We start from the raw sequence: 22,532 nt of genomic DNA on the forward strand, positions 1-22,532 counted from the left end.
GTCTGTCTGTCTGTCTGTCTGTCTGTCTATCTGTCTGTTTGGCTAGCTAGCTAGCCTGTTTATCAGATAACTCTAGTTATTTATTTTTAACACTTTCTGAAATAAAATGACTACAATATCTGGAAAATAATGACACACATATAATGAATGCAAAGCAAACACCACTGAGATCATTGTTTTTTCTTTATTTTTGCTGAAATAAATAATATGCGTCACTTAATTATTTCAAAATAAGTTATTTATATAAAACCAGAATTTTCAACACATTTCATTCAATATTTATGGATACATGAAATTAATTATTTACCCCATAAATGCAATTGCTTCGCTGAGCAACTGAATGATAACAAAGGCTGAATAGACTAAAGACTGAGTAATAATCGAATGACCACAACGATGACATAGTTTAAAAAACTGACCAATTCTACATGAAATTTTTGGGTTCAGAAATATGTTAGGCAATATATAATGATAGCTATAGCCTAGGAAGAGTCTACTTCGCTGATGCAGGCTCGCCACACGTTGTAGCAAATCAGGAGGCACATTTAAGGCAGACGATATGAGATGCACGCAGTAACCCAACCCAAGTGGATCGAGACGCCCGCTCTCGGCTTCAGCACCATGAACAGCAGGCTTGAGCAACTCCTAATCTAAACTGTATGTGGCTGTAACACTCCTTTACTGACAGGATCGTTGAAGGAAGGGACAAGAGCACGCAGTTATGTACTAAAGAGCTAAGAAGAAAGGGCATCATTACGTGTAAATTAACGAGAGAGAGGGTAAGTATTACAAATTATAAGTGATACTGAAACACTCACTGTTTTGATTCATTTTACTTTATAGTTAGATACTAAAGTCACTAATTTTTCTGTAAAATATTTCATATTAGTGGCATTTGTTGTATGATATCAATGTAAAATAGTTCTTGTTTATTAATTCAAGTCGAATACATATTGAAAGCGCCGAGCAAATGTATTTACAGTTACACGCCGTTGCTAAAACGCGGTATTTCGAGAACATTACAAAGTCTGTTGTTCTGAATTAGATTTTCTTCTTAACTGTCAGGTACAGGGAAAATGTGAAGGTTTGCATTCAGTTTTAAAGGAGAAGAAAAGTATAGCATCGGGATCTGCGTTTTATAAGATCGCGTCCGTACCAGATACCTGCCGCTCCCAGTGGAAAAAAAAACGGTTTTGTATAATGGAAGGGAGTGAAGTGCAACGAAATATTAATCGATATCAAATTACGCGACTAAGTGCTTTTCTAAAGAATTATGACAAAGTGATTATATACTGTGAGGGATTTTTCTAAACATTTCTGAGGTGGAAGTGGAAGGTTTTGGTGTATATGCCTGTATCACGTCTAGTATGGTTACTTCACTCTGTTATTTCATAGGAATTTTCGGAAACCTTTAAGGATGGACGTGCTAATGAAAGGACTGTCCAAAGCCAAAGAAGGGGTCGTGGCAGCTGCAGAAAAGACTAAGCAGGGAGTGGCCGAAGCAGCGGGCAAGACAAAAGAAGGCGTTTTGTATGTGGGTATGTGAAAATAGGACATGCATTCTTCTCTCTGTCACGTACACTGAAGCGCACTCTGGCGCTCACATAGGCACTCACACAAACGCACACACACACGCACGCACACACACACACACTGACTAACGTGCTCACTCCGACTCACACAGACTACACGACATGAATTACTGCTCACGCGTTTCATGCATGTCAATGCACGTATCTACTATTCCCTTTTCTCTGCTCGCGTTCATATCAATCCTATTGATTGATACCGTAAAGACAAATATTTTTAAATGTGTTCTTTAAATATGATTCTGATGATGCAGCACCATCTCGTTGTTCACTGATGTTAATATTTTGTTTAATCTGCAGGCTCCAAGACCAAAGATGGAGTAACATCAGGTAAATATAAATAGACATGTATGCACTTGTATACAACACGTAGAGTAAAGCATAGACCAGTGTGACTGCGAGGTTTTATTTTTAATACGTTCGAAGACTGAGTTACGGTGTGCAAAAATACATTTAGAAACAAGACCATTTTGCTTATTTATATATTTATTTATACATAGTTGACTATACTCTAGTTGTGGATTAGAAGCTTGATGAACACTTCACTACACTTTTTCTGTTGAGACAGAAGCAGCATCAAAGATAACTAAGGCCGAAAAAAAAGAATTATATATATATATTTTTTTTTTAAATAATGTGTTTATGCACTTTGATAAATATACCTGTTGATAAAATCATTTGCTATACAAATTCATTTGTAAGGATTAAAGGACACTTTTCTTCACACTATATAGTTTCTGCAAATTTCATTTGCTTTTTTTATTTTATTTTATTTTTTGTATTTATTTTGGGCCGGCATGATGATACAGTGGTTATAACTGCTCCTTCAGATTTTCTGGAAATTCAGGTTTAGTCCCAGTCCAGTCTGTGTAAAGTTTAGAAATAACTTGTCAAGGCTGTGTTTTTCTTTTCAATAGATTTCCCCCTGGGTATTCTTAATATTATATAAGAGAATATTAGCATTACAGTATGTGGTGACATGTTACATGTGGATAAGCACATACAAATTTGAATTTCACTGTATTCTGTACGCATAACAATAATGGGCCTCTAAACCTATGACCCAGGTCTACACTAACTAACACCTCTGACAACAACAGAAGCACATCTAAGTGCAGCTGCCAAATGAAACACATTAATGTAGAACATTCCAAAATAAAAGATGTCTAAAACAATGCATTTCACCTTTCACATCAAAAAGAGACACAGGTGTGGTTACCTGCTGCTACCTGAGTAAATTGCTGAGTCTTCACAAGTGTACTCTGGAATGGTGTGGCACTTGTTCCATTGCTGATTTCTGCCTATTGTCTATTGCTGCTAGGAAAGAAAAACCTGCTAATGTAGTAAGAGTGATAGATTTGTTGAAAGCCAGACTACATAAAAATGCCTATATGCCCATCAACCATGTACATTATTTTAATGTAATTTTCCAGGAATGTGGGAAGCTGGAGGATATCCTGAGAGCACTGGGTAAAAAGCAAGATCTAATTATGGATGTTGGTCAATGTAGAGTCACCAGTTAAATTAAATTGCACATTTTATTGATGTGGAAGGAAATACTGGCATATATAGAATAAAATTCTTATAGAAAAGGCAAATTTCACATTGATAATGACTAGACTGCTAATTAAAACCAGATAGTTGGGAGCTGTGAGTTAGCACTGCCAACTGTCACATTAACCCATGTAAGATGATGAGTTAGAGTAAATCAGATTGGAAATGCTTTTCATATAGCACCTTTTATAAAGAGTGCCATGAAACTATCAAAAAGGCCCACTGAAACATTTTAGTCTAGTAAAAAAAAAAATGAAAATATATACCTATAACTGTCAAAGAGCAGTGACATGTCTGAAGGTCAGATGAGCATATTCTTCCCATTACATGAGTATTTTAATGTTCAAGGCACACATTGTATAATCCAAAGTTCAGGCGGTTCAGATAATATGTTATTTATATAATTTTTTTATATTTACATATCTTGCACGTTTTTTCTCCATGTTAAATAAACATATAATTTAAAAGTAGATTTTACTTATGAGAGACATAAGTGGCATACCAGTATATATCTTATGCTTGGAAAGGTTAAAAAAGAAGCAAACAAAAACCATCTGTACCATCTATTAGAATATGAAATGCTTTTTTTGTGATAAGTACACAGTATTTTGTTGCAAGTCTAATTAGTTTTTTAGGCAAAAAGAAGTCAGTTGAGACTAGCTGCTTTTACACTTTGTGTTATTTTTATATTCATCTGTAGTTGCAGAAAAGACGAAAGAACAAGTCTCCAATGTAGGAGGCGCCGTAGTCACAGGAGTGACAGCCGTGGCACACAAAACAGTGGAAGGAGCAGGAAACATTGCAGCTGCTACAGGTTTGGTGAAAAGGGATCACCTGGGAAAACAGGTCAGGACCTCGGAGATGTCTTCAGATGTGCTAATCTGTGCTGTATTGTGTCTTCTGTGCTGAAAATGTATATTTATCATTGTGCAATTTTACTTAGTAATCTAAAGGGCATATTGGAGTGTGAGATGCAATGATTTTTCAGTATTTTGTTTATCTAGCCTAGATTTAATTCCAGCTACTTACACTTCAACATTGACTTACAGATGATTATAATTCTTTTTAATCTGAAATCTCATAACACTTAAAAATGAAGAGAGAGGGATAAATTGTTGCTTACAAAAGAATGGTGGAGCAGTGGACAATGCTCCTGTGTAACAACTCTAAGGTTCAAGTGTGGCCAGTACATTGCCAGAGTGTCTGCAAGGAATCCTGTTCCTCTCAAATGAATATATCTACATTTTTTGAGAGATAGATAGATATACATGAGAGCCAAACCAGGTAAGAAATGATAGGGAAATTTCTCCCAGCTAACCTCTGACAACAAAGTGAACTATATGGCAGATCTTTAACTGTGTTTGTTTCAAAGGACTTTGGACCAGAACCCACCCCACCCTTAGACTTTTATCAGGGAATACTGCTATTCTGTTTTATTTTCATTTACTTTGTTGTCTACTGGCCTTAATTGTCATTAGCTAGGACACTTTGGTAGCATAAGTTAACTCTATTTTAAGCAAACGCTTCTCTATAACTGTTTAATTAACTAGATGCGTGTATGTACTGTATGTTTTTAAGTTCTGTATGATTATGTACATGCTATATTATATCTGTGTAAGTGGACTGTGCATGTACTTAGCAAAGATTTATGATTAAGCTGAACTGAACTGATTTTGACAGCATGTGAATTTCCCCTTGGGATTAATAAAGTATCTATCTATCTATCTATCTATCTATCTATCTATCTATCTATCTATCTATCTATCTATCTATCTATCTATCTATCTATCTATCTATCTACAGTGCGATGCAAAAGTTTGGGCAACCTTGTTAATAGTCATTATTTTCCTGTATAAATCGTTGGTTGTTACGATACAAAATGTCAGTTAAATATATCATATAGGAGACACACAGTGATATTTAAGAAGTGAAATGAAGTTTATTGGATTTACAGAAAGTGTGCAATAATTGTTCAAACAAAATCAGGCAGGTACATAAATTTGGGCACCACAAAAAAGAAATGAAATCAATATTTAGTAGATCTGCCTTTTGCAGAAATTACAGCCTCTAAACACTTCCTGTAGGTTCCAATGAGAGTCTGGATTGTGGTTGAAGGTATTTTGGACCATTCCTCTTTACAAAACATCTCTAGTTCATTCAGGTTTGATGGCTTCCGAGCATGGACAGCTCTCTTTAACTCACACCACAGATTTTCAATTATATTCAGGTCTGGGGACTGAGATGGCCATTCCAGAACGTTGTACTTGTTCCTCTGCATGAATGCCTTAGTGGATTTTGAGCAGTGTTTCGGGTCGTTGTCTTGTTGAAAGATCCAGCCCGGCGCAGCTTCAGCTTTGTCACTGATTCCTGGACATTGGTCTCCAGAATCTGCTGATACTGAGTGGAATCCATGCGTCCCTCAACTTTGACAAGATTCCCAGTCCCTGCACTGGCCACACAGCCCCACAGCATGATGGAACCACCACCATATTTTACTGTAGGTAGCAGGTGTTTTTCTTGGAATGCTGTGTTCTTTTCCTCCATGCATAACGCCCTTGTTATGCCCAAATAACTCAATTTTAGTTTCATCAGTCCACAGCACCTTATTCCAAAATGAAGCTGGCTTGTCCAAATGTGCTTGAGCATACCTCAAGCGGCTCTGTTTGTGCTGTGGGCGGAGAAAAGGCTTCCTCTGCATCACTCTCGCATACAGCATCTCCTTGTGTAAAGTGCACCGAATGGTTGAACGATGCACAGTGACTCCATCTGCTGCAAGATGATGTTGTAGGTCTTTGGTGCTGGTCTGTGGGTTGACTCTGACTGTTCTCACCATTCGTCGCTTCTGTCTATCCGAAATCTTTCTTGGTCTGCCACTTCGAGCCTTAACTTGAACTGAGCCTGTGGTCTTCCATTTCCTCAATATGTTCCTAACTGTGGAAACAGACAGCTTAAATCTCTGGGACAGCTTTTTGTATCCTTCCCCTAAACCATGATGGTGAACAATCTTTGTCTTCAGGTCATTTGAGAGTTGTTTTGTGACCCCCATGTTGCTACTCTTCAGAGAAAATTAAAGGAGGAGGGAAACTTACAATTGACCCCCTTAAATACTCTTTCTCATTATAGGATTCACCTGTGTATGTAGGTCAGGGGTCACTGAGCTTACCAAGCCAATTTGAGTTCCAATAATTAGTTCTAAAAGTTTTGGAATCAATAAAATGACAACAGTGCCCAAATTTATGCACCTGCCTGATTTTGTTTGAACAATTATTGCACGCTTTCTGTAAATCCAATAAACTTCATTTCACTTCTCAAATATCACTGTGTGTGTCTCCTATATTATATATTTAACTGACATTTTTTATCGTAACAACAACGATTTATACAGGAAAATAATGACTATTAACAAGGTTGCCCAAACGTTTGCATCCCACTATCTATCTATCTATCTATCTATCTATCTATCTATCTATCTATCTATCTATCTATCTATCTCTGCATGCCATTGCAGAGTAATAGAATGTTTTCATATATGTAGTCTTGTTAATGAAACATCCAGAGAAAGACAGGGTTGTTTCTCTAGACAGCAATACAGCAAGTTCCACAAAAATGGCAGAAATAAGCAACAGAGCAAGAGACAAATGTGCGTAATATTCTATTATATACACTTTATGTTTAATATGTATATAGTGTATGGGGGGATGGTCATGAAAACCTAAGGACTAGGGCTGACGGCAGACAGCTATAACCTATAACAGATAAAACTCTGCTAGCTGGAATAGAAAGAGATGGCTGCTTGGGAGAACTGTCTGATTAGGACAGGGATAATGAGGCAAAAAGGGGGTTATCTTTAGCCAGTTGTCTATTTTAGTAAAACAGAGTTACTTGTCACCCTGGATGTGATTTTAGGGGTTAACCAGAAGTGAACCCAGAAAATTGTTTACAAGTGCAATAGACCAGACGTGCAACGAGTCTAATGTCAGAGGTGTGAGTAAGAGCAAAAATGTATTGGGGCAGTGGAAAAGAAGGCAACGAAGAGAGAGAAGGCGAGAAAAAAGACTGCATACTTACCTGCATGTTAATAAATTTAACATGCTACTCCAACCAGCAAACCAACTCAATATAACATGCAGATATGCTAATGAGAAGTCAGAAGAGAATGGTCAGACTCATTCAGGTTAAGAGAAAGGCTACAAATCCTCAGATAACAGTTTTTATAACATTAGTGTACAGAAGGGAATTCATTAATGCAAACAAGTTTAACTTGGAAGCAAATGGACTGGAGAAACTAAGGCCCTCACTGGGTTCTATGCCTGTCAGTGAAGAACAGAAAGATAAGGTTTGTGGTCCACCAGGCTGGACACAAGTTCAATGCACACCCTGATTTTATTTTCTTTTTCCCTTGTGAGAAACGCCTTTCCCGTTCCCCACAAGTATAACACTGTCCTGGTATAAGCACAGCACAAACAATTAATCCTTTCCTTTACTTTTTTCCTTCTCCTCCGTCACTCCCCGGGTCAAGCTTCATCGCTCCCCCTCCTGACTCTGTCTCCCCGAGTAATGGCTGCTGGCTCCTTTTATAACACACCCGGAAGTGCTACAGGTGCTTGATTACTCATTTCTGGCAGCACTTCCGGGTTTGGTGGAAGAACTGCCCATAAGGGCTCAGCAGCTCATGCTACAGCACCCCTAGCGGTGCCTGCGCAACCCAACAGGGCTGCACCACACTCCAACTCCCATGAAGACCTGAGTCTGAGGCAGCGCTGCAGCCCAGGGGGGTTGCCATCTAGCGTCCCAGGGGAGGTAATACTTTGGCCATGTTTGCTCCCCAGGTTCTCCCAGCATGGATGCATCACAGCCGGGCAAGAGCCCCGGCTGCACACTACAGGCTATATATGTGATTAGTAAATATAGACAAGTGACTATAGAAAAAATGTACTGACAAATTTTGATTTCTGCTCTGAGATAAAAATTTTGGCATGCATAATGTGAATTGATGTATTTATTCTGCCTTGTGTCAACAGTGCAGACTGATAGTGGTAATTGCTGTGGGCAATGTTTCCTTGAGATACCTTTGGGCTCCTAATATCAGGTGACCCTCATTTGAATACCTATGCTTTGTTCCTGACCATGTGGAGCTGTTTATGTCTACACTTTTTCTTATATACTCTTTCACCAGGATAATGTGCCTTGTCACAAAGTATACATCATCTCAAACCAGTCCCATGAGCATGGCAGATTCTCTATATACTCTAATGCCCTTCACACTCCCCAGAACACAATCTAATAGAGCACCTTTGGGAATGGGTGCACTGGTTGGTTTTCAGCATAAATGTGTGGCTGAATAGTCTGTGAAAAATTGTAATACTAAGAGGTCAGCATGGACTAAAATCCCTAAAGAATGTTTCCAGCATTTTGTTGAATTCATGCTTCCAACAATTTGGGCTGTTCTGGAGGAAAAAATAGATTCTACCTTTGACTAGATAAATATGCTTAACAACCTGGCAAGTGAGTGTGCATATATACATAAATATTATTTGCTTTCCAAGATTTATCTCTATTATAATCTCTTAATTACAGATCATTTGCTAACAGGCCAATCAGAGCAGTGAAACTGTAAACAGATGTTGCAAATTAACTCTTTCAACTCAAGGGCCAAAATAGCTAAACCCTACGCCCCTTAGTTTCCTGATTCTGATGTTCACATCCATCAGCACCGAGAACTGTAGGGTTCAATCTGAGTCAACTTGAAATAAAAGACAAGGGCAATGGGAAAATGAGATACATTCTCAAAGTGTATGAATGGCTGTGCTGTAAGGCCCTCTAAAGAAATTACCCAAAATAGAAAACAGAATTTATTTTCACTCACACCGATAATTTATATGTTAATATTATACTGGTAAAGGCAACATAGTTTTACTCTATATTTTAATTTAATTTCAGTCTCACCATCTATGTATATAATTCACTAAGGCAAGACAACCATGGAAAGGGGCGTGGATTCACTAAGCCGCCGACAAGTGAGACACCTATGGCGCACGCAGGAAGGAGCCATCCCCACCAACTCCAAGACCATTGGATACGATGACAACTCGCAGGGCCAAGCCCACCAACTCAGACGTGATGACACAGAAAAAATGGCGTCATTTATATTCGTCTGTTGTAAAGGCCACATGCAGTGCAGGTCAGGTTAATGTCATGCACCTTTGAGTTACATTGACTGTTCATAGAGGCATGTTTCTCGCAGAGGTGAATCGCCAAATGCAGCGTGTGAAACGGTTTGCGAGGGGTATCCCATGGGATCCTTAAAACAATCCTTTACAACTGAGGTTAAAACACAATGAAGTAAGCAGTCTTTAAAAAACGAGTTTTCGGTTACGACGCACGACCGCACCATAGCAAACTGTTTTACACGCTATATACAGCAATTCGCATCCGCGACAAACATGCATCTTCTTAGATGCTCCTGCACTTTCTACACACCCCCCTCCCACCTCGCTACTACCATGGTCTTGGTGGATTATATATAGAAAGGCAACCAAAACCACACAGAGCAATGAAAAGTCTAGGGTTCCATCTTTTCATTCACTTTCTGTTGTATCCTCAAACCCTCCCTTTTTAGACAACTGTGTCTTTCCAGAAGTGTTCAACCATCAATAAATAATTATCCGGTGTTTGTTATGCCGCGGCTTCACTATTGTGTTGTATTTTGCTCTCTCCAGAGTTCCATCTTTTCATTCGCTTACTGTTGTATTCTCACACCAACCCGTTTTAGACAACCGTGTCTTTCCAGAAGTTTTTAGCATTCAATAAATAATTATGCATGACATTGAGCATGTGTCTACCCGATGCAGAGAGGCATGGGTAAGCTGTTGAATACCATTCGGGCTGCAAACCATGCAATTCCAACTAAGTGAGACTCGTACGCTCGTACGCTCCCACTGGTTGCGTCCCTACCCTTTGTACACACCCCCCTCCCACCTCGCTACTACCGTGGTCGGGTGTCTTGGTAGATTATATATAGAAAAGCAGCCAAAACCACACAGGGCAATGAAACGTCTACGTCAGTCACAGGTGCATCTGGACTGTCTAAAGACGACGACTCAAGTGACGAGTTGGAGGTGGGCACATGAGTGGGCAGTGCATACTGAACGAGAAATCAGCAGACTAGCATGATGGGCGGAGCTGAATGGACGTCTTCTCCTCTTCTCCCATTCCACACTCCACGCCGTGCACCCCCATCTCTCCGTCTGTAAGGAGAAGGCGTGAGGGCGGTCAGCCAGTTTTCAGTCACGGACGATTGTGTGTTGGTTCGTTCCGTGCATTGTTACAATGTTGCTGATCATTACTGATTTTTCAAATGTTAATTTTCTCCCTGTACTTAAAAATCATTAAGAAACCGGCCTGATTAGGCTAGTATACTGTTAATTTAAAGAACTATATTAGTAACATTTTGACAACAATATAAATATTACGATAATCATTGCCTAAAACAGGTCATTTATTCTAACACAACATGCCAAATTTCAGTTTACTCTGGAGGATCTAATCTCAAAGCTGATAAGAAGATGAATTATTCTTTTTATAAATGTGAAGACTTCAAGATGACTAAACCTTGGCATTTAAGCTTTGTTTAAAATTTTATTTCTTGTGAGAGTATGGAATGAGATTTTAGGAATCTTTAAAATGCAATACAGTAATTTTAATTTTTATGACACACAACCAAACCACATATTGTATTAAAGTTGAGGTTTTTAATATTGTCTAAATTTGTATTTGTACACTTTGATTTATAATTCAGTATTTGTTACTACTTCCATAAAGATGTCCACTACAATTTTAAAGTCTTTTTCATGCCATATACATTTAAGGTACCCATTAGATCTAGTGTAGAAATAAAGCTTTTCCTCCCAACATACAAAAATTTGCAATCATAAATAATTTACAATGACATCTTAACACTAGAATTACCAGAGCCTACGAGACAGCTCGTAAATTTGGCCCACCTTAAATCCATTCTCACCTCTCCGTCAGTGTCTTTTGTCCTGTAAATGTGTCGATAAACAGTAAGAAGCCTGGTATCCCATCCCCCCGCCCACCACTGCACTTCATTTCACAAAGAACTTTGTCAGTGCTCAGTGTTTATCTTCGAGTTAAATGTGCTTTATTGGGTAAAATAGTAAATCATCATTTGGAATACTTAAATTTCATGTGTGTTCCGTGTCAACAACAATCTATGTAAAACGTTTTTCATGTTTTAGTAATAATTGAAAAAATATAGACATGAAATGTATAAGGCTTCACAAAAGGCACAAGTATAACAAAACAAGTGTGCTTTTATTCAAGAATTGAACTGAAGAAAAAAGAAAGTAGGTTTACAGTAGGCGGTTGATACGCCAGCTTGGTGGTGCAATGCTATATACTTAGGTATATATGACATTTGGAATAATTCATTTTATGACCTGTATTGTACATTTCGGAAAACATTGTTGCACTAATGCAACATTATATTCATGTGCATACCTTCATGCGGCTGTAGTTAGTGACCGCATTTGGTTTTTTGTTCTGATCTTGTTTCTTCATGTTGGTATTTCTTTTGAACTCCAGGAGATGCAGAGGACAGCATAGTACAGAGAGGTCAGTTCCGCGCTATATCCAATCATCAGATTCAAATGTTAACAGTTTCCACACACACCCAAGGACCGTGTTTACGACATGTGTATAAGGTGTGTAGACTGAAGTCCAAATATCAAATAATCACTTTCACAAAAAGTACAAGAATAACAAAACAAATGTGCTTTTATTCAAGAATACTGTATAACCGAAGAAAAAAGAAAGCAGGTTATGATAGGTGGTTGATGCGACAGCTTGCGTATTGCAATGTCAATGTCAATTTATTTATATACTACATTTAAAACAACATAGGAATGCTGTGGCCAAAGTGCTTTACAATAATAGAATAAAATAAAACAAACAAATAACATAAATTACATAAATAGAAATAAAATATAAGAACATAAATAAAATACATAATGAGGAAACCATTAGTATTACTGAAGGTCACGGAATGCTAGTGAATAGAAATGAGTCTTTAATCTCATTTTAAACAGGCCAATTGTAGACGACTCCTTTATGTGATGAGATAAAGAGTTCCACAGGCAGCAGCTGCAAAAGCCCTGTCTCCTTTAGTTTTACACTTGGTACGAGGGACAACAAGAGACAACTGACCGGAAGATCTAAGCACTCTGGATGCTCTCTGGACTCAATTCAGATAAATAGGCAGGAGCAAGCCCATGTAAAGATTTAAAAACAAGCAACAAGATTTTAAAATCAATTCGAAAACTGACAGGCAGCCAGTGTAAAGAAGCTAAAACAGGAGAAACAGAGTCATACTTTCTTGCCCCAACCAGAAAGCGAGCGGCAGAATTCTGGACCAACTATAACCTGTGTATCAGGGATTTGCTAATCCCAGAATACAGCAAGTTGCAGTAATCGAGGCGAGAAAAAATAAAAGCATGAGTAGCTTGCTCAAGATCCCTAGAAGATAAAAAAGGCTTGATCTTACCTAATAGTCGAAGCTGGAAAAAGCAACTCTTGACTATAGAATCCCTGAGACTTATTACTTGTCATCGCGAAGCAGAGCCTTACTAGAAATTGGAGGCATCTGAATTGAAATGGGAGATCAGAGGATATAACGGGGATGCGAGGAATACATTGAGTGTGGAGAAACTCTAGAGGCAGCGTGTGTATTAACTTGTGGATTTTTCTGTGAGTATTTGGTGGCAGTGTGACGAAGTTGCTTCCGCAAGACCGCGTTAGCTGTGGAGCTCAGCTCAGAGAATATTCTTTTCCAACCTTGTCAATTGTGTAATGCGTTTTTTGAACAGGTTTGATGCATGGAAGTGATCACTCGTACTGCGTTCAGTCAGTTCACGTGAGCTGCTCTCTTGTGTGATGTTACGACGTCCACGACTTTATTTAATGTTAGCTAAGACCCGGCACTTAAAAGTTTCTCGCTACAGCAATTTTAACTCCGTTACAAAGTGATCCAAAGTCTCGTTTATACCTCGTGCCTTCTCATTAAACTTGTATCTCGTGAATAAAGTATTCGACGAAGGCATGACAAACGGCAGCGGGAGCGTGTCCATAAACTTAATTTAAACTTACGGTTTACACCGTGCTTTGTTTCTGCAGTAGCTGTACTTATGAATAAGCTTGTATGTGTTTTTCTTCAGCGCTCTTTGGGAGCTCTTCCTTCTTTTCTATGTACTGCATTCACAGTCAGTTCACGTGAATACGTGGGAGGCGTGATGATGTGACACGCAGCTCCGCCCCCCACGGCCATCGAGCTAAAGTCCATTACAGAATATGGAGAAAAATAGGTTCCAGTTATGACCATTACGCGTAGAATTTCGAAATGAAACCTGCCCAACTTTTGTAAGTAAGCTGTAAGGAATGAGCCTGCCAAATTTCAGCCTTCTACCTACACGGGAAGTTGGAGAATTAGTGATGAGTGAGTGAATGAGTGAGTGAATGAGTGAGTGAGTGAGGGCTTTGCCTTTTGTTAGTATAGATATGCTTACATTTAAAATCCGCGATGGAGTGAAGCCGCAAGAGTCTAAGCGCGATATAGCGAGGGATCAGTGTACCTCCAATAGGATGAAGGTATACAGAGAATAAAATAGGACCCAAAATGGATCCCTGAGGAACACCATATTTAAGAGGACCAGTAGATGAAAAAGAGGAATTTAAAGTAACTGAAAAGTGTCTACCAGTTAAATATGACCTGAACCAGTTCTGCTGACTCCCAATCAAGAGGTTCTGGATTCGATGCTGGCAGCTTCTCAAGTTTACTGTTTTGAGTACAGAGCTGCGTTCACGCTCTTCCTGATCTGACACTGCTGTTTTCAAATAAAGACACACTATAACAGAGGTGAACTCAGATCGGAGAAAGAGAACAGAAGCCCTCCCCACAAGAAACATCCACTCACATATAAGAACAACGCAGCTGCACCAGGCGAAAGATGCACTGTTTGGATACAGGACGAAGTCAAAGGAACAGCACGGCTAAGAGAGCACTCCGATCGGAGTTCACCTTTGCTATAGCATGTCTTTATTTGAAAACAGCCGTGTCAGATCAGGGCGAGCGTGAATGTGACTGAGAGTATAAAACTGAATAAAAAAAACGCTAACTTTTTACAAGTACATTTTGTCTTTTTGGTATGTGTTTAAGATTTCTGTCATCCTACACTTACACAGATCTTTGTGGACACAGAACACACATGAAATGCATGTGTTCCGAATAACAATATATTTTTTTAGCCTAGGTACCTGACTCACTGATAAACAAGGCTTCATTTGGGAGAGGTTTTTGCAGTTTCTCCGGTGGTGGGGGGATGGTATAGCAGGCTGCTTGCTGTTTGGGATTATCGACACATTTAGAAGACAAAAGACGCTAAATGGAAATGTGCGAGTGAATTTAAGGTGGGCCAGATTTACAAGTTTTCTTGTAAGCATTGGTAATTCTAGTGTTAAGAGGAAGAGGAAGGATAGTCCACCCTCAGGTGACCAATTTAAGCTCTATCCATTTTTACCAGGGTGGTGCAGTGATTCCCACAACTGCCTCTCACAAGCAGCTTTCTGGGTTTGAATCCCATGCCTGGTCATTGTTTGTGCAGAGTCTCCACATACTGCCTGTGTTTATACAGACTTTTCTGTGAGCAACTGGTTTCCACTAACTTTCAAAAAGACGTGTAGGTTAGCTTAATTCTTTGTGCCAGACAGCAGTAATATATAATTATGTAATATGGCTTGTTGGAAATGATTTTGTCATACTTTTCTTTTACGTTCAAATCTGAGAATCAAGTTCCACCATGGGTCAATAATATCTGTAAGATAACATTGACAGTAGCCATTTTTCTGCAGAGCATCCTAGAGTCTGGTTAAATAATGATAACATAACAGCTAGAGTTTCTAATGGTGAGTATGATAAGCGAGACTTGATCATGCTTTGAACTGAAGCTAGAGCAGCATCATTCTGATATCTAGTATATGATAGCAAAAGGGAATAAGATGGGGCTGTGGAAATTGATGTTAAAAACAGGTTAGTATAAGCTAAATCTCAATGAGGACACAGCATGGCTGACACTAGTTGCAATATATAAAATACTGGAAATATTTGACCAACAGCTGGGAAAGCTATTCAATATAGTAAAATACTACCCATTTGGCCTAACCATAGTAAAGCAACAAGCTTTATTAAAACAATCAGAACAATTTGTTAATTCACTTTAATGTAGTTGATATTAAGTTTCATATTAGGAATAACATAAACATTACATTATTTCTAAACAATATTGTTTATTTTATATTAGAGGAATTTATCATTGCCACTAAAAAAAAAAAGACCAAGAGTTCGTTGTAACTTAATTAACCAAGTGAATACAGAAATGTAAAGAAATGCTATCCATCCGTACATCTTCCTAATATGCTTATCCTGAGCAGGTGCCTGTCCCAGCAGTCAACAAGAGCAAGGCAGGAACAATGTCTGAACTGAACAGAATCCATAAAGATTATTGAAATTTTAATGTTTTTAGGAACAAAGACTGCCTATAATGGACACTGAGGACGGCTAAAAAAACTTGCAGGTATTCTGAAACCCACACAATCCAGTTCAGAATCACATGAAGATGTGGACCATTCTAGCAGTATTTGGATCAAGGCAGGACACCATCAGGTTTATCTTTGTAAACTAGAATTTCTCAAAGTCCGATTAAAGTTATTTGAATTGCATCATAAGAAAAGAAGGCTTTCTAGAAAGACATTGGAAATGACCTCAGAGTAATTCTCACTAGGGTGCCAAACGCTTGAAATTTGCAAATCGTTTTCATGTTTATGTTGATTTCTACAAACATTCCTAACACAATTTTGTACCTTTAAATGAAGACTGCATTAATGTGTATATTCTCCAGTTTCCTGGTCTTCTTTAATTCAGTTTCCTGCTCTGTACCTGATGTTGCTGAGATAGATTCTTTATAACCATGTTAAAGTTGGTTGAAAAAAAAAAGTATACTTTTATGGAATGCAAGCATATCATTGCAGACATTTTGAATTGTATTAATAATTATTGACTACTACAGTATATGCATACATCAACTACCAGAATGAAAACATTTAACTGTTTTCAATGAGTCCAAAGATGTACTATTTATATAGAGCAGATTATGTTGTACAACAACAACAACAATATTTATTTATATAGCACATTTTCATACAAACAATATAGCTCAAAGTGCTTTACATGATGAAGAAAGAGAAAAAAGACGGAATAAATAATTAAAATTAGGGAACACTAATTAACATAGAATAAAAGCAAGGTCTGAAGTAAGGTTTACACAGATTATCCCTCTAAGTGATATATTCAGTAATTAAAATAAAGATCTTAGATACTATGCTACAATCAATCAATCAATCAATCAATCAATCAATCATTTATTTATATAGCACATTTTCATACAAAAAAATGTAGCTCAAAGTGCTTTACAAAATGAATAGAAAAATAGAAGACACAATAAAAAATATACATAATATACTATGCTACAGTACACTATGAGGCTTTCAGAGACATATTACTCAATTTATCAAAAAAGCTCTTTCACCTGCACAGACAAGAAAATGTGAAATATTTATTTCAGTTTCTTCTTATACAGTATAGTCCATTTCTAAGTAGACCATTTCATAATAGTACCTATGTTATCATATTTAAATAGAGTTTACAACCTACAAGAATAAAACAAGTACTTTGAGAACACATTTACACTCCACTTGTCTGACTGAGGTGAACTGGACTGTCCAGGTCAAACTGTCCTCAGCAACATGGTGCTATAAGAGTGCTCTCATGTCAGCTGAGGGATATAGGCTTCTTCATTGCATTCTGTGTCTTCTGCAGGTCTTCCTCCAGTGGACTATGCCTCATACACCTTCCTGGAGAGGTGTAAAGGAGACATTTTAAGTACATCCCAAACCAACTGAACTGGTTCTTCTTGTTCTGGAGAAGCAGCAGTTCTACTCCAAGCAGTTCTGCTCCCATGTTGCTGAGCTAATCATCCTATTACAGAGTGAACCCACAACAGAACCTGTGGAACCTCATTTCAGAAGCTTGTACTTGTGATTGAAAACTTTAACTCACTGCCCAGCGCTCATGCCCATAGGTCAGGGTGGGAATAGACTCACTGCTAAGTTGAAAATTTCATACAGTGACATAGCTACTACTTTGTCCAGCACATTTTCTGGAAAAACTACTGTCACTACAATGATTTATTGATCAACCTCACAATCACTTCTTCCCTCACTTGTGAACAAAGTAGTTGAATTCATCCAATTAGGGCAATTTTTTACCCCTTTACAGGAAGGGGAGAATCCATTCTTTTATGGGAGAAAACATTTAACTCAGATTTGGAGGAGATGATTCTAATATCACCTATCACTCCACTGCAAACCATTTTTTGTGCATTACAGATAACAGTCTGATAATGTCAACAGTACAACTTCATCAATAAAAACAAGAGGAAGGTCTCAGGTTCTCATAAAATCCCTAATACTTACCTGAACCTTGAAATTTTGTCCATGTAAATCAGAAATAGGAATGGTTATGATGTAACAAATAGTAAATAAGTTCTTGTGCTGCAATTATTGGACCAAATTGCATATTGTTGTGTTCCTGAAACATTGAAGAACTTTCCACAACATAATTATAGGATACATGATTATGTGCTTTGTCCCAATTGATGAAGAAAATGCAAATTGAATTAGGTAATTCCTGTGTCCCCTCAAATATCTGTGCAAAGGTAAAGAGTTGGTTCAGTATTCCATACCCAGAACAGAATTTACATTGTTCCTCCTGGATCCAAGCATCATAAAAAAGAATCTCAGTCCATGTTCCCTGGTTTAAAGTCTGACATCTTGGTAGCATGTCCACTACTTTACAAATAAGAATCGCCACTCTGTTGAGTTACTTAACATTTGACGTTCAACTAAATAATGCAATATGGCTTATCTCTAGAACAGTAAAATTGACCCAGCTTGCTTGGTTACCAGTGCTAACCAATACAGCACCGCTGAAATGAAGGCATGAAGTTGCCACCATATGAGAGTTTACTAAATGTTGAAAGTTTGCCAACTCTTTATTATTTGAAAAGATTCAAAATCTACATGACCTCTGATTCTTTTCACATATACCATCCTGGTTAGTAGAGCCAGCTTTGACTGTTGATGGGTTTTGTTTGGACAAGACGTGGAAACAAATTTGGGTTTCTGCAAACCCTATTACTGCCCACCTCATCAATGATCCAACTACCCGAGAGCCTGGGTTTGAGCTAAGACAACGTAAATGGGAACTGCTGAATAGAATTAGAACAGACCAAGGAAGATGCACTTATCTGATGCACAAATGGGGCATTGCAGAAACAATATTTTGTGACTATGGAGCTGAGAGGCAGACAGTTCAGCACATATTAGACGCATGTCCAAATAGGCAATTTGATAGTGGACTAAATGTCCTACATCAAGCTCCAGCCCCAGAAAAATACTACCTGCAAAATCTAAACATTAATTTGTAAATATGTACTAGTTGTGTTTAAAGTCATATGAATTAAAAAAAAAAAATAAAACACACACACACTCTCTGTTCTGCCAGTCCTGAGGCACTTTTGCTGTCTTTCACGCAACATACAGCATTTTTGGCTTTAGCATTTTCATAGTGAAGTTATTTCTGTACCATTTTTGGACAGAACATTCATTATCTGTGATAAATTTTTGGTTGTCTTTGATAGCTGCGGCCATACTGTTTATTGAATCCATTGCCAGTCAAATACAGTAGTATTAAATGGTTATATAGCTGTCAGCTTAAACTATTCTTTAAACAAAATTTAACATACATAGTAATATTCAAAAAGACCAAATGTTCATGATTGCATTTTCCCAAAACTGATGCCAGGTAAGTGTTGCCTTAGCACCATTTTACTAAACAGTTACATATATATTTGAGTGTTTGTATTTTAAATTCTAATAACATTAGTAGAGCATCAGATCTGAATTTTGATATATACCTATAAGTAGGTCCAGATGGTACACGTGGAGGTTCAATAGACATCCTAATGGCCTGGCCTGTCTTTTAACTGATTTGGCCTGCACCCTGGTGACGTTTTTTCCCAGGAAGACAGTAGGCTAAATGAATTGAAAAGGTAGGAGATGGAGAGAATATGGACAGGGGAAGCTGAAAGAGAGTGAGAAGAAAAGCCCTGCATGTTAATGATGCAAAAATGCAGCAAATTCACAAATTTATTTAAATCTGCAGCACTATGAAGCACAGGTAATCAGACACCCCATATCCGAAAGTCATCATCTTCTCCCAGATTCCTGCAAGTGATTTGCAATCTCTTAGAAATCCCTCTTCTTCTCAATTATTTTCATGAGTCCCCTGACAAAAAAAAAAATATTTCCACTATTCTTTCCTGTCACGAAATGAATACCTTCACGGAAATAGCATGCCTGCCATGTATCTGAATTGTTGTACTTTATTATTTCAATACTCCCATATAAATCATGACTAAAAAACAAAATACAAAACCACACAAAGTTTTATACTTGTTTTATACCTTGTGATAGCGTCACAAAAACAAAGTTTTGGTGACCGTCCCCGTATATTGTCCTTAGGACAAGAAAAAAAACACAAAAAAAGACATTTGGATGATCAAAAGCAAGTTTATATAGCAGTTGATAAATGGCACATGACAAGATGGTGTTTATATACAGAAAACAAAATGGGGACAGGAAATGGTTGGCAGGATATGACGTAGATGCTGTGAGATGGAACCGTTGTCATCAACAGAGGACCGGAAGTGATGTCATCAGGGAGTGTCGTAGCAGCCGCCGGAAGTAACGTCTCAGTGGCCAATTTAGAACCCAGAAATACATTTTTTATTTTTCTTCGGATTTCTTGCTGAGAAGAATGAGAGAATCAGGTTAGTACCATATAATAACCCCTTGTCTTGCGATGTTTCACTCACCTTCAGGCGTTTTGACTGCCTCCTAAGCGCATGTGTGTGACAACCTGTTAATAATAATACTACATTAGCTCATTGCACTGTTTGTAGCAATGATTTTTCTGTAGCCAGTGTTGCTTTAAGTGTTTAAGCACTTGCATAAGACATGCTGAGGGATGTGAGGATTTAGATATTTTTGAGTGAGGCGTTAGATGTATTGCTTCAATGAATGAAACAAATGAATTTTACTTCCTTGATAAAGTAATAACAGTAATGGCAGAAATGGAAAGAACAATATGCTATTGATCTATTTTAATCCATTGATGCATTATGAATAAAAACTCTGGTACAATATTAGAAAATGCCTAATTATTTTGTATGTCTTCAGGGAGCTCATCAAGCAGGGTGGCAAGGCTTGGGGGCAGCTGTAAGGACATTTCAGCATGTTTCTTAATGACACAGCAACAGAAAAGTCTAAAGAAAAGGTCAGCTCAGACATTATATTCTTGTGAATTTACTGTTTTGCAAAATCAATAAATTCATCGTCACATACTACTATGATTTTTTGGTATCTGACGATTTGTTATCCATCTAAACATGCTGTATGTATAATTATAAAAAAAAGTTTAAAACAAAGTTAATGGGAGCAGTGATTCAGCTGTTATTTATTTAATTATATTTCTGGAATTGATTTGAAGGTACCTGGCCCCTCCCCCTCCAAATCAACACAAGTCCCACATGAAAACCACCCTCAAATTAGTTGGAATGTCTGGGAAATTGCAGTATATTTCAACTAATGCTTAAAAATAAGAGTAATGTATATAACCTAAACACATTTTAAGTTCTTAGTAGGCAAAACTGGTTTTATAATAACCATTATTATACAACTAAACCTATTTTTGCATAATGTGTTCTGTATGTCATTGAATATTTATAAGATAGTCTCTCAGACGAACTGTGTGTATATGAATAAAAATCATTTTCATAAGCAGTAGTAGGCCTAGCTTAATTGCTGTCACCATATTGGATGATAGACTCACTGTAGCTTTTCAGTTCCTCCCTAAAATTCACTTTTAAAAGATGGCCTACACATAACAATGTATTAACATCCCATTTATGGGCACAGTCCTGATATATATTTGCACTTTATTTGATATCTTTTGGGTTTGTTCCTTTGAAATTTGTGCTTTAATGTTTTTATTGATGTTATACAATGGGCTGGCTTTTTTGAGGGCAGTGAAGGAGCTCTCAGGATCAGATAATAATCCTCGGGACTCTGATGAGACCCTGCAGATGATGATCAGAAATTGTTCTGCTTACACAAACTGTGCCATGTGCTGCCATGTAATACTGTCTCACTCCAACCTATTGACTGATGAGTACCATATCATTGGCTCTGCCTACAAGTACCTGATGACCTTGTCTGTGACACAAGTAGCTTGTGAATGACATTTCTCCATACTAAAACTGCTGAAAAAAAATCTGAGGACCTCTGTTGCACAGGAATACTTTGAGGCCTTCATGTTCACGTCAGTAGAAGAAAATTCTTCTTTGATTTGACACTGAAATAATAGTTAAAGGTTGCAGAGAGTAGCGAACATTCACGCCACCTGCTGATTTTCTAGACTAGGGTAAAGTCATCTTTTATATGGTGTGGCTATTTTTTGTATATCTGTGGTGTAGCCTGTGTGGGAGTGAGACTCCAAGCTGGAATCTTAACCCCAATACATTTAAAGAGATCTGCAAATATATTTATCTGCCTTTAAAACATTTCTATAGAAATTTCTTTGCATTGAAGCATATTTTATTGTATAGCTGCTAACCTGTCTGCATTATAAGTTACTGTGTGTTAATTTCCAGGCCTTTATGGTCATTATTTCCATTTGAATATATTACAAAAGCCCTTAATGACTGTTTTAGTTAATTTAGTGTGTCCATCTATTTCCAGAGCCCAGTTATTGCATTATTGGGGCTTTGTGAGTTGCACATTACTTTGGTGGAATCAGGGAGTAAAGCAGGACCCAGCATTGTATGGGCCATTAACACACTCCCACTGTTTGCAATCTCCAAAAAACAACCTTCACATCTTTGGGAGATGCGATGATAATTAGAGGAACATTTTAATCAATTCCTGTTTTTTGTAGGGCTGATGAGATGGATGCAAGCATTATTTTGTGACATTGTGAGTGCCATGCTATTTATGTTAATCCAAAAAATAAAATAAAAAATCCTCACTCATTTTCAAGAATTTAATTTCAATTCTATTTTTCAGAGTTCTTCAAGTGTTACTGAATATGGGTGAAGCTTTATTCAGACGTCTGGTTAATACAGATGTGTATGAAGCTGTGTA

The 22,532-nt window shown here is 37.7% G+C and overlaps 1 protein-coding gene across 1 annotated transcript in view; it reads left to right on the forward strand.

The window, feature by feature from the left end:
• The first annotated feature begins 438 nt into the window (after positions 1-438).
• The window catches only part of LOC120527562 (alpha-synuclein-like), a 129,311-nt gene continuing 107,217 nt past the window's right edge, over positions 439-22,532 (forward strand). Inside the window, exons 1-4 of the mRNA XM_039751128.1 lie at positions 439-779; positions 1,396-1,538; positions 1,890-1,919; positions 3,844-3,989. Coding sequence (XP_039607062.1) covers positions 1,418-1,538; positions 1,890-1,919; positions 3,844-3,989 — 297 coding nt within the window. The 5' untranslated portion in view covers positions 439-779; positions 1,396-1,417. The remainder of the gene's footprint in view (positions 780-1,395; positions 1,539-1,889; positions 1,920-3,843; positions 3,990-22,532) is intronic.

The sequence above is a fragment of the Polypterus senegalus genome, chromosome 4 (genome assembly GCF_016835505.1).
Source record: "Polypterus senegalus isolate Bchr_013 chromosome 4, ASM1683550v1, whole genome shotgun sequence".
In the NCBI taxonomy this organism is placed as follows: Eukaryota; Metazoa; Chordata; class Cladistia; order Polypteriformes; family Polypteridae; genus Polypterus; species Polypterus senegalus.